The sequence below is a fragment of the Falco punctatus genome, assembly GCF_963210335.1.
Source record: "Falco punctatus genome assembly, chromosome: 12".
NCBI classification, from domain to species: domain Eukaryota; kingdom Metazoa; phylum Chordata; class Aves; order Falconiformes; family Falconidae; genus Falco; species Falco punctatus.
In genome coordinates this window covers 30250023-30263033 of record NC_137592.1, presented here as the reverse complement: position 1 = coordinate 30263033, position 13011 = coordinate 30250023, and the positions used below count along the sequence as shown (strand labels likewise).

General features: G+C 42.5%; 1 protein-coding gene across 8 annotated transcripts in view; it reads left to right on the top strand.

Annotated features, from left to right (window-relative positions):
* The first annotated feature begins 679 nt into the window (after positions 1–679).
* The window catches only part of CLIP4 (CAP-Gly domain containing linker protein family member 4), a 39131-nt gene continuing 26799 nt past the window's right edge, over positions 680–13011 (top strand). For 4 of the 8 annotated variants that reach the window (XM_080408822.1, XM_080408820.1, XM_080408819.1 and 1 more), the window contains exons 1-7: positions 1288–1388; positions 2373–2407; positions 4668–4729; positions 5310–5456; positions 8179–8318; positions 9229–9322; positions 10070–10231. In XM_080408822.1, the coding sequence (XP_080264948.1) occupies positions 5324–5456; positions 8179–8318; positions 9229–9322; positions 10070–10231 (529 nt within the window). In that variant the 5' untranslated portion in view covers positions 1288–1388; positions 2373–2407; positions 4668–4729; positions 5310–5323. Of the gene's footprint in view, positions 794–1286; positions 1389–2372; positions 2408–2752; positions 2881–4667; positions 4730–5309; positions 5457–8178; positions 8319–9228; positions 9323–10069; positions 10232–13011 lie in introns of those variants that run through there. The other 4 variants (XM_080408817.1, XM_080408818.1, XM_080408816.1 and 1 more) reach the window with 4 other exon arrangements.

Sequence of the window (13011 nt, the reverse complement as noted above, 5' to 3'; positions counted from 1 at the left end):
ATTTCCATTTCAGGCACTTCACTAAAATCCATTAATCAGTATCAGCCATAAAATATTTCCTGTGCCCAGAATCTCAAGCATCTCAAAAAAGGCAGACATCAACTGCCACTGCTAAGCTGACGTTGAATCTGGCTTACATCCATGTCTTTGGTTACACTTCAACCCCTTCTTCTAAAGTACCTGTGAGGTAAAAAGAGCAGGCAGCAGGTTAAATTTTTTCTTTGCTTTTACAAAGGACAGCAGATTTCTAACAAATAGATGAGTTATCATAGCTTCTCTTGAGCTAGTGGGTATCGTGTTTACTGTTACAACTGCAAGTCCGTGTTCCCCTTCTTTCAGTTTTCAGATCTTTGGGATCGGAGAGCACTTGCAGCTCTGGACTTTCCCAGTACTTCCCCTGAGGTAATTTCCACTTGCCAGCCCCCTTATTTGTCCTGCCTTCCCCCTCCAACTGGTATCATCACTGGGAAAAAAATAACTACCTGACTATAAACGTCAGTTCTATTTCCTTAATAGTGACTGAGCATCAAAATTCAGCACGGCTTGTCGGAGTCTTTATCCAGGCCAGATTCCCCTCGAGCAGCCTGGGCTCGACCTGTAGGAAGCCGGGTTTGGCACGGCATGGGTTTATAGAAATCACTCCTTGGCTGTGGCTGTCCATCATCCCTCCTGGGCGGGGGCTGTCCATCAGCTGTGCGGCGCTGGATAAGCAGCCCCTGCCCGGCCGAAAGGTCACCCTGGGAGCTGCTACTTTGGTTCCTCCGGTCGGTCACTGGGATAGCGGGGAAGCCAGGTACCCGAGTCCCGGGCTCCGAGCCGGAGGTGCCCACGCGTGCCCTGAAGCAAGCCCCCTTGACACGGCCGTGGGTGCACAAGCACGTTACGGCTCGGTGCTGCAGGCAGCGCCGCCCCCCAGCCCCTGCGCTCGGGGCCGTGCCCCGCACCTTCCCCCGCCGGCCGCGCCGCGTCCCTGCCGGTCCCCGGGCCCGTGGCCGGGGACTGTCCCGGCGGGGGGCGGCGGGCTGCAGCCCCCGCGGGCCCAACAGCCTCTCCAGGCTGTGTTTGACGGGGGTGCGCTCGGAAACGCCTCCTGCAGGGCGCTGGGGCGAGCTACCGGCTCATCTCCGCTTAGGAGAGGCGCGGGGAGCTCCGCAGGCCGCGCCGCCCGCCTCGCTACTGCCCTCGCCTCGGCACTGCCGTAACAGCGCCGCCATCACCGGAGGGGGGCGCCGCCGGGCGAGAGGGGCGGGGCGGGCCGGGGGGCGCTGTCCGCCGATAGGCCGGTGGGCGGGGACGGGCGGAGCGGGGGCGGGGCCTCGGCCTGTCTCGGCTCCGTCAGTGCGGGCGGGCGCGGGAGGCCCCGGAGCGCCCCTCGGCGCGGGGAGCAGGTAGGGCGGAGGGAAGCGGGTGGGGGGAGCTGCGGCCCCGTACCGCCCGCAGGGCCGCGGCCCGGCGGCCTCCCCGCGCTCTCCCTGCGTGCGGAGTGGCGGCGTGGGAGCCGCCGCAGCGGGCGGGCCGCGACCGGCCCTGGCCCCGATCCCCCGCCGCCGCGGCGGCTGCGGGCGCACGCGTACCTGAGGGGGCCCCTGGGCGGCCCGGGGCCGCGCAGGGCGGGAGGCCCCTGTGGAGAACGGCGGGGCGGGCTGGCGCTGAGGCGGCGGCTGGGAGCCCCGCCGGTAGCCGGCGCTTTCCGTGAGGTGAGGGGTGGGGGTGGGGTACGGCGGGGGGCCGTGAGCCCGCGAGCCCGCGGCCGGAGCCCACCTGGGCGGCTCTGCGGGCTGAGCTCGCCTCAGACTTACAGTTTCTCAACCCGGGGTGCCCTGTTGCCAGAGGGCCCCGCACGCCGCTGGGGAAAGCGGTCTGGAGCGCCCCGGTGTGCGGGGAGCGGGGCTGCCGCGGGGCAGCAGGGACGCGCTGCCCGGGGCTCGCTCCCCGGCGGCGACTTTCCCTTCCTGAGCGCATGTCGGTGCGCGGTAGGGAGTTCCTTACGCGGGGGTATTGGCAGCGACAGCACCGCGCTGGTGACAGGGAATTTCACAACACAAGTTCTGCTGTCAGAGCCCTAGCACCGTGTCTCACCACTCGAAACGCTTCTGCAATTTGCAAGTTTTCTATAGCATTTGCAGGAAAACTTTGTGCTTGAACACAAATAGAAGCTTACAAACTCTAGAGTATGTGATAAAGTTGGATCCTGTATTATACAATTTTTTTTTTTTTTTTTTTAAAACGCAGAGGTAGCCTACGTTTCTCTGTAGCGTGTGGCTATCAGGAAACCTGTAGTTGCTCATCCATTTGTCAGCATGTGCACCTGATGACTCCTGTAAGTTTTTGTATTTTTTTTTTCCAATGATATTTCTATTTTTTTTTTTCAGATTCAGTTTAGAAGAGCAAATATGGCTGGCAAATAGTAAGTATGATACTCTCTGCTGTGCTAAACTGTGCTGAATGGTAGTTTGGCAATGCTGCGAACAGGAGAATTCTGTCCTTTGTTTCATTGAATTTCTCCTAACTGTTTCTTTCCATCGGTCTGAACTTATTTTACTCATGTAAGGAAATCATTGCTCTTTTGGAAGATTTTCCATTCCATGTCCCCAGGTCTTCTCACCTCCGTCTGTATGTCTTGGATGTGATGAGTACCTTAGGCAGTTGTGTTTTTGCTCATAACAGGAGTCATTATGAGGACAATGTCTGTTTGTTTTCTGCCTTTCTTTGAAGTAGTTTTCAACCTTCTGCTCTCCTTTTGCCTTTCCAGGTATGTGTGTGTGATGTTAAATGGCTGTGATGTTCTTACACCTGAGCTAGCAGTCTCTGGAGGTAGTCATGGGTGCAGAACATGTTGTTGCCTTGACATTGCATGGTTCAGTCCTGTGTCATGACATGGTAATATATTTCTAGATCCAGTTTAAAATCCCACGGTGTATGGGTGTGCATGCTTAGGTCAGGGGGTGCTGGCACTCGTGTGAACACGTGAAGCCATTCTTTACGCAGTTGGGTCGGCACGTGTATTGTAGCACTCGGGTCTTCACATCACCTGCCCGACAACATGGGTTGTTTCCCTGCCTGCTTTGCTTTGGTAATTTGTGTGCTGAATTCTTCCCAGTCACGTGACGGATTGTATTCTCTCCTCTGGCCCCTCGGAGTAAAAGGTGCCCTGGATACCTGTGAACACACAGGTTCTGTTCTGTTGTGTCTGCTTGTCTGTGTGCAATAAACAGTCCTTTTTTTGTATTAATTTTCAGATGTCTATGTTGATTTCTAGTTCCAGCAACTTCTGTCATCGTGCTTTACAAATCTCACCTCTTCCTATTAACATCTGCTCCGTCAGGTCTGGCTACTTTTCATTGTGTGTGTTTTGTTTCCTCAGTGTGGTAGTGGCAGTACTGTGCTAAAAGCTTTTAATTCTTTTTCTGTCCTAAATGAACAGGTTCAACTATTATCTCTTCTATAGTCACACATATTACTTGTTTCTTTGTGAGAGTGTCTGATGTGCGACTTGTGAAAAATGGTTTTGGATTTATGTGTTTTACAAAGCTTTGTTTTGTTTTGTTTAGACATAGCCTCTGAACAAATACCAAATGGTAGCAAATTTGTATCACTGTTGCCCTACTAAGGAGACTTAATTAGTGACTTGCAGCTTAAGAAACTTTCTAGTGCCCCGCGCAAGAAAGTCATTACTGTCTTGTACATGATGTTTTTGATGACCTTAAAGCCATTCAAAATGTAAACTCTTAACTTTTCCTTACTGGATGAAAATAATAATTGAAATAATTAGTGATATTTTTGTCCTTGTTGAATCTAGAACGCTTAAGCCAACACAGTTTGGTAATGCTGTGGGAAGAAATAGTCCTGCCCTTCCCAGTAGCCTCCCTGATCTTCCCTTTGTGCCAGCACATTTGTATAGCTTTATAAGACTGCAGAAATAAAATACTTGGAGGAGCAGCAGCATGTTTTGTGTGGATCTCTTTTCCAAATTGAGGACAGGATGAGCTGTGTGTGGTGTTCAAGAAGAGGAGGTTTTAGTTTATTCAATATCCTTCATTATTAGCATCTGTAATCCACTGCTAAAATGCCTTTTATATTAGAATGTAGATTATGCGATGTTCCTAAATAGTGTGATGAATTTATTTGGAGAAATACTAGAATAAATCTATTCATATAGCTTTGTTGTATGTAAGATACATGAAAAAAAATTGAAGTCTCAAGAACTGACTGCTTTTTTATTTTTCCTGTTTACTCGTGTATAGATTAAATGTAATAAAACCAAAACATGCCCTGAAGCTCCATGAATTCTTTCTGTCAAGCAAACTGGCTAAAAAAATTCCAGAGTAAAAACCACTGTATAGCAATCCCCAGAATAAAGGTTTAGGTTGATTACTAGAAGCAGTGCTTTTGCCCCGAGTATTTAGCTATGCAAATTCAAGATGCAGAATTGCATTTGTTCAGCTGTGAGATGTAGTCTCCAACAGTGCAATAATGCCAGTTTCAATTAAGAGTAATGATTTTCATTATTTTGTTACTGAGTTTACCCCAGTAGATGTCTTACAAGTGGCAGCCAGTTCTCCATTGATCTTAGCATGTGAACTGTAACTAGAAGGTAGCTTGGCCTGGTTGTTTGAAAGTGTCGCCTTAACTCTGTACAGCCATTTAGTCTTTCTTCTCTCTCCTAGGTTGCTCTAAGGCCTGAAAAGTTGACTGGAAACAACACCAGGGCGGAGGTGACAACACTGTGGTACATATGCTATTTTAAAACATAGAGGGGGGAAGCTGGGAAAGGAGCTGATCCGGAATCATGAGTCCAGGAGTGAATCACTCGGTAATGAGTTGGCTGCAGCTTTGTGTGGGAGGATTAAAGTGCTGGGAATTTTAAAAGAGGAGAAGGCGCCAGCTGGTAGCACGTTCTTGCTTGTGGTGAAGGAAAGGAGTATGCATGCAGAGTATGAGGGCAGGTACTTGGTGCTTTGCATTTTCATAAAGCTGTAAAACACACTAATCCATTCATCACCACTGTGTAGTTAGTAATTTTAGCATTATTATTTTCGTTACTACTCAAGTGGAAAACTGGGGAGAATCACCATGGTTCTCATTAACAACATGTAAGTTCAGTGACAAAGTCAAAACTAGAAGTTGGCTGTCCTTGTTGCCATACCCTACTAGCTTTTACTAATTAACTTTATTAGTTTGTAATAATGTAATGGTAGTAATAGTTTAGGTTTGCAAAAAGGGAAGTTTTTAGTCTCATTGCACCTTACTACGATAGAACTAACGCCGAGTATTTCTAATGAAGTTTTTTTTTTTTTTTCTTCCTAAAGTGGCTTTCTAGAAGATGACCATAGAGGATCTCCCAGAACCTTCCTTAGGAGGAGAGTCCCTCATTGAAAGGGAACGGTTCTTGCTCCCAAACTCTGAAACATCTGTTACTTTTTCTGTTGCTGCAGCACCAATGCCTTCAGACTGTGGTATGTACTTTTAACAGAAATGAATTTGTGATCAGCAGAGAATAAATTTGAATAATAAATTTTAAGAAAAGCTATCAACAGCTATGATTTTTTTTCCTCGTTTCTTCTGTGTGTGTGTGTGGTCAGGTGTCTTTAGGATTTTTACATCTCAATGTAGAAGAGGGTTTTGTGTTAAGATGTAAAATTGCAGTATTGGAATGTAGTTAAGCATCTACATCACATTTAAAACCAGTAGAGTTAGGCTTTTTCTCATGCTTTCAGTATGTACGAAATAGACTATAGGGTGATATTCCAGTTGGAAGTGTGGATGTTTGTTGTGGTAAGGACTGTCAAACGAGTGTTAGAAAATTATAGCAAGTGTCGGTGATCAGCTTTTGAAATCATGTTGAATTGTCTTCACGTGTACAAATTATAGCAATATTTTAAACAGTCACTGTAGGTAAGTATCTTCATAGATAGGTACAATTATAATGCCTTTGAATATTGCAGAACACGTTAATAGCATCTATATCTCTTAAAAATTACTGCCTTGCCCTCCGTTTCTCCCATGCACTGATTACATATATTTTTCCTGAATACAGTTGATTACGGTACGTGTCCTGTCTTTGAGAGACTCGGCAGTCTTGAGACCCATTTGATGAGTTAGCACAGCTGGAAATTTAAGAGTTCCACATGAACATGTGTCTTTACATCCTTTAGTCCTGTTCTCAATACTTGTCCATCCTATTCCACTCTAAAGTGCTGCCATAATTTATTCCATTCTGCCTTGCATTTGTCCTTCTTCAAACATGGTTGGGTCCTGATCTCTTCTAATAACACTGTGATATCACTCCTGTCTGTCCTACTTGGTCTGTGCCTACTCATTGAATAAAAAAAAAAATCATTTTATGGGTTGCTGTCACCTGTGTAATGGTAATATTACTGAATCTGAGTAAAGAAGGTTAAGCCCCAACAAAGATTCTGGGTCGTTACATAAAGTGCATTTATTTTTCCTTAACAGAGCTGAGCACCGTAATCGGTGCATGGGAAAGGCAGAGGTGGAGAAAGTAATGTTTTGAGGTATCTAGATGCCATTGTCATCCCTTCCAGGAACTTTTTGTTTCAACAGTTTTTCTGTAACATTTTATTGGTGTGCAAGTACTGTGATCCCCTGTTAAGCACTTACGGTGGTTGTTATTAGTACTTCATATATTCTTGGGGTTTTACGCTAGCGTGCTGATCAGCTCTTGGGGTTGATTTCTGATCTATCATTTGGTTCAGGTTCATAGCTAGGAATCTTCCTGCTAGAGTAAGAATCATGCATGTTGCACCAGACCATTAATCTTGTTAGCTAGTCATCTGTTTCCTTGATAGCTTTCAGCAATAGATCAACTGCTTTATGCAGAAGTTAACTGCTAGTAGATAAATCGGTAGATTTGTGTCGTTGCATGGGCCGTAGATGAGACGCACGCTTTGGTTTTTTTGGGTTTGCTTTTTTTGATATACCAGGTGCAAATAAAAATTCATGTCAAGTATCAGTGCAGTTGTTCTCCTCTCTGTTCTTGTTGAATCAAGGCAATGGAGGTAGCCGGGAAGCGAGCTCCATGTGGGCTTTTGTCTGTTAAGCGGTCTGCTGTTTTTGAGGAAAGGTGATGGTAGTTTATACCGTGTCATACGCCCAGATGGCTGATGCTCTATTTTGCTTAACCTGTATGTCTGTTCTGAGAGCTTTGTATCTGTGATTGATGCAAGCTGACATTGTACATTTATTTGAGAACATTTAAAAAGGCAGCTCCCCGATAGCTGCAGTGAGGGTAAAAGTTCAGTGTTTTCCATGGTTCAGTCATTTGCTGATGGCAGTAGGTTCTGCTTCCATTCCCTCTGCTATTAGCCATTGCTATCTGGATTCTTTCATGTAATTTTCTAGAGTTGGAAGAAATTCCTCAAATGTAAAATACAGTATGTGTATATACATGCACACACATATACCTGTAAGTAAGATGAAATATCATGCTTTAATTATAAGGTGGTTTTTCTACCTCTACTTTGGGTTGCTTGAAGCAACTTGAGGCTTAAAATCTTAAAACTATGGAGTTTTTGGGGTTTGGGTTTTTTTTTTTAACTTCCTTTCTTCTTTTTCCTGATCTTGGTGTGGTGGCTTAATTTTAAAGATGTTTGTTACCTGCAGCTGCCACCAGCTGGGTTTATACATTCATGAAATATCTGAAAATAATGGAGGACATGGAATGCCTGTCAGGTTTGTGACTGTGTTTGTATTTTGGTATATTTTCTGTAAATTCTGATGGAAGAAGGAGGAAGAGACATGTTTTGTAGCATATGGAGAAATCGTGTATGCATTTAATCGCAGAGCTTGAGAGGCTTGTCGGTGCTTGGAAACAGCTTAGAATCAGCAGTCTTCGGTTAGCTTGAAGCAAGAGTTAAACCCTTATTGGCATAATCACTGCACATCTCTGCTAGTCTTTGCCTAAACTTAAAATCAGTCTTGCAGTACTTGTATTGGTTGCTGCTTCACAGCTTGCTCAAAAGTATAAGCAAGACCTTAGTATTAAAGGAAAAACAGAGCAGGTATTAAAGAAAATTTTATAAATTAGTTCAACATTCTGATTTTCGAGTGTGATTAGCTGTGAAGTGACTCACTCTGCTGTTCTTTGCCTCTCGCTTTGAACGACTGGATGCATGTTAAAACTCACAGTTTACCTGATGATTCCTTTTTTTTTTACAGAGTTTTCCTTCTTTGATCCCAATGATGCAGCATGCCAAGAAATACTTTTCAACCCTAAAACATCAGTTTCTGAATTGTTTGCTATCTTAAGGCAGTGGGTTCCACAGGTGCAGCAGAATATTGATGTTATTGGGAATGAGGTGAGGCGTGAATGAAGGTCCTTGAATGCTTTCAGTGTTAAAGAAATACGATGCTGACAACGAATAAAAATTGTTCATTCAGAAGCAGAACAAATCAAGCCTGCAGATACAGGTTCTGCCTTTTAACAAGTAGTTACTGATCAGTGCCTTGTATTCCACATGTTGTCTGCTCTCATTTGGAAAGAGAAAGATAGATAAAAATTCGGTCTATTTGGATAGATGGTAGAAAGAAGGTTTCCTCTGAAAGCAGTTGTTGGGAGACCCCTGACCTTGGTGTTTCTGTTTCCTGCTTAGCAGTAATCATAAACTCCAATAATACGAAGTTTGGGTGAAGCCTGACCTCAAGGGCAATGTTTCCAAGGCACAAAATAAGTGAGGAACTGAAATGTCTTCGCAGCTTGCAATAGGCTGCATTCAGAAGACATCTTGTTTCTAGTAATTCATCCTACTTGCTTATTTTTCTTTTTCTCGATTACAGGCTTTTCTAGACAGGTGGGGAAGTATAGCAAAGATTCTTCCTACTGTAATGTAACTGGGGGCTTTTTTTTCTGGGAGGGAGAGATGGCTGAGAGATCGGAGAACAAAGAGAGAGACTTCATAGAGCATGTCATTTGCCTATTGTTCAGTTAAGCAGTTAACTTCCCAGCATGTGAAATGTATCTCAGAAGAATAATATAAAAAAGCTTTAAATTCTCTAAACAAGGAAGGTTAGTGATACTAATGTAACACTGTTTATTACATTTATGCATGTTGCTCAGTTCTGCAGTTACAGTGTGTTCTGACAGGTTTCTTTTTTATTAGCCCTTGAAATGAATCCAGGAATCAATATATCTGAAATAACTTACCAAATAATACAGATGTCAGGGGCATGCCAAAGCTAAAATGTGCTTGTTTTCCACTTATCTGTCAGATCATTAAAAGGGGCTGCAATGTGAATGACAGAGATGGACTGACTGATATGACTCTCTTGCATTACACTTGCAAATCAGGGGCTCATGGTATTGGTGAGTAAAGAAACGCCATTATAGATGTAAACCCCAATTAATTCACAAAGGCTAATCCCACTGACTATTACAGAATTTTTCCTTGCAGTACATTTTTAATTTTTTTTTTTATTTTTTGGCTCTTCCAGTGGCCATCAGAAAGGAAGATAGAGTGCTGTAGTGCAGTGTTATGGCTGTGGCGGTTGGGAGTAAGTTGAGTTAGTGGTATAGGTACTGCAAACAGTAATACCAGCTTAAACATATATTTAAAGTAGCAAAGGTTGTTTTGGACTGAGGTAGGAACTGTAAGCTATCGACAGTTTTCTTCTATCAGTGAAACCAGAATGTTTAGGTGCCTGGCTGTTATTTGCCTTTTCTTTCACCCTAATTTTGTCAGAAGAAAACAATAATCTTTGTTTGCATTGTTACGATTGTAAGTACTGGCAGTAAGAGTATATTTAACTCTGGTTTTAATAGCCCTATTTTTTTCTTCTATCAGATACTAAAAATCCCTGGGTTTGATGGGTACATGTTATTTACATTAGAAATAAACAGGTAGTGTTTTTAAATATTAGAGGTGTCAGCCCTTTATAATAGGATGCAGAAGTCTTTGCCTTTTAATTGTAAAAAAAAAAAAAGGCATAGTAATTGTTCTGCTGTAAGCTTTAGGGGTTTAACGTACATTATGTGTTGTTACGCATAAGCATGTGCATGTCTTTAGAGGTCAAATATACCTCCAATGCATACTTCACACAATTTCCCTTGCAGGTGATGTTGAAACAGCTGTAAAATTTGCGACGCAGCTGATCGATTTGGGTGCTGACAGCAGTTTACGCAGCCGCTGGACAAATATGAATGCCTTGCATTATGCTGCCTACTTTGATGTTCCAGAACTTATTAGTGTTATTTTGAAGAATGCAAAGCCAAAAGGTAGGCATCTTACTTTTGTTTCATGTAGTTGTCTGCGTTTTGTTACTGTTGACCCTAAGCTGGTGTGTAGTTGTCTTCAAGTGTGGGCTTTGTTTATCTGTCATAAATAAGTAATTTCTAATTTCTTATTATTTTTTTTTAGCCAGCCTCACTGGTTCATTTTTCTCTTAACCTAATTTTTTTCATTTACTGCAGTGAGTCCACTGCTGGTTTTTGAACTTGAGCTTTGTATAGGGTGGTGAAGTATTTAATAGAATGGAAAGTAAACAGTTTAATTCTAACTTGTTAAGGACTAAGAGAATGTGTGTAGAAAGCCAACGATGTAACTGTTTTGGTAAATTCTTAGGGTTTTTAAGATTCCTTAAACATTGAGAAGTATGTTTGAAATGCTGGGAGAAGGATAAAGGAGAAGCGGGGATTTGGCAACAGCCTGTGGCAAAATAGTGACTGAAGCAACTTTGACACACTCATTTTTCCCACTTCTTGGCTATCTAGAAGGTTATGTGTGAGGAGAAGTTTGACTGTAGTGTTTAGCATAGATAGATAATACCCTTCGGAATGATCATATGAAGGACTGATAATCTGAGCCCTATTTATACTAATGCAAATGAAATACAGAAATGGTTCTGAACCAGAACCATTTGTTCCTAATTTGGTCAGGATATCAAAACCAGTAAGCAATTTTAATACTAAAATTGTACAAATGTTAATTTGCTCTACTGAATATCCTTCTGATTATGCCATTTTCTAAAATGATTAATGTCCTTTTTTAGCTAGTTGTAGCTAAAGACTCTGTCTTAAAATTTTGAGAAGCTGATAGGTTTTTGGAGTACTCAAGGCTTGCTTACCTCATCCTGAATCATCATGGAAGTAATTGTTAAGCAGCGCTGTTACTGGTATGACATGCTGAAGAGGTAACAAGTGTAGACTAGTAACAAAAGACAAAATAAGACTGCACAGCAGTTAAGTCTGTGCCACATTTCAGTAGTCTGGTCTCCATAATTCGCATCAGCAGATAGGTCTGCTCTCAGACCTCGTTTGTGTTTGGTGCTCTCATCTTCTGTGCAATGCCTACAGAAAGGGTGGGAATTTGCTCAGGTTTCCGAGAAAACCACTGGTTAAATGCCTTGGCAGTTGGCAACTCTTGGATAAGCAGATGAGGGTTTTTTTTTAATCTCAGAAAATGTATAAAATGATCTGCCCTGTGACTTGAAAGCAATGGATGGTCTAGATAAATATCAAGAATGATCTTAGTGCCATACTTCATCAGGCAGTTTGCAGAGAAGGGAGGATGTGCGTAGGAGACAACTGTGCTTTGGAGGGTTCCATACTGAACTGGAGAAAAAAATTTCAAGACCATGGTATACTGAGTCTGAGACACCCACTGTGAAACAGCTAGTACCACAGATGTTTCCTTCTGGTCTGCTGCGGAACTATTTCCTTTACAATGCTCTGCAGTTAAATTCTTTGTACAGGTTTGCTCATCAATTGTTACAACAGAGAGCTAGTTTGATCTTAGACTTTTAGAGGTTTTAAATATAAAAGTTGTTAAAGGCTTAAGAGTTAGCAATGTTGTGTGGTGCCATTAGACAATGACTGTAACCCACATAGATTGCTAATGACAGACCATTGCTGCATATTTATTTCCCCTGGATAGTTTGGGGGTAGTTGCTGGGTGACTAGGTGTGTGAAGTATGTGTTCCTTTTTGTCACTCTTACTATGCCAACTTTAGAGCAAAAATGTAAGAAAAGTGTTTTTAAAAAAGTGTTTTTTTAAAAAGTGTTTAAAAACTCCAAGCATGAAGCTTGCAAGCCTGAGGAAGTCACACTAGTCTAATGAAAAAAAAAAAATTAAAAAGTATGTGTCATTTACTTTTTAAAATAGTAATAGGTGCACCTGTTGCTGACTGAGTACTGACGTTACTGATCAGTATTCTGCACACACAGGAGAACCAATTTGCAGAAAAATACTCGATAGCCTTGTTACCGTATTGGACATGGAAGTTTCAAGGGCTGTGTACAACTACACAGCTTCTACTCACTTTTAGACTGGTAACGGTCCTTTGACATTTGGTATATGAAAGGTACATCTGAATGCGTAGCTGTTGTTACGATTTCATCATGTCTTACATGTGTGTGCCAATGGAATTTAAAATAGCTAAGTTTGTATTCATATTAATGCAATTGTAAACCTGTTAAATTTGATCTCAAATTTGTTGTCTTTATAAAGTTGAAATATCTCTACAGACAGATATATTTATGTATCTTCTATATATGTTGATGTTGTATTTGCCCCTAAAATATTTAGTATAACAAAGTACATCCCAACTGTATCGACACCCTTACATAGTTTATCACATTGTGAGAAGGGCTAGTGGATTTTGGGACGGAGGCTGATACTGCAGAATACTAGGAGGCTGTACAGCTCTGAGGTGGGAAGTTTTATGTTCCTTCCCAGTATTTCAAATTGCAACATTATTGGTAGTACTTTGTTGGCTTTTGGTTTGTGTCTTAAATCAGCTGGTACTTTTAATTAACAGTCATACACATAATTGAAACAAACTAACATCTCTTTTGCATATTTAGGAGAGGAGCCAAAGACTAAACAGACATTAAAACTCCAGTGTTCTAGAGCAGTGATAACTTCATAGCAGATTGAAAGATATATTGGGAACAACTGATGGAAATACATATTATGCTAAATCTCTTCTGGTTAAATGCAGTGCTCCATTTTCCAAACTATCAGTGCAAGAGCCTTCAGAGTGCAATTCTTTGAAAAC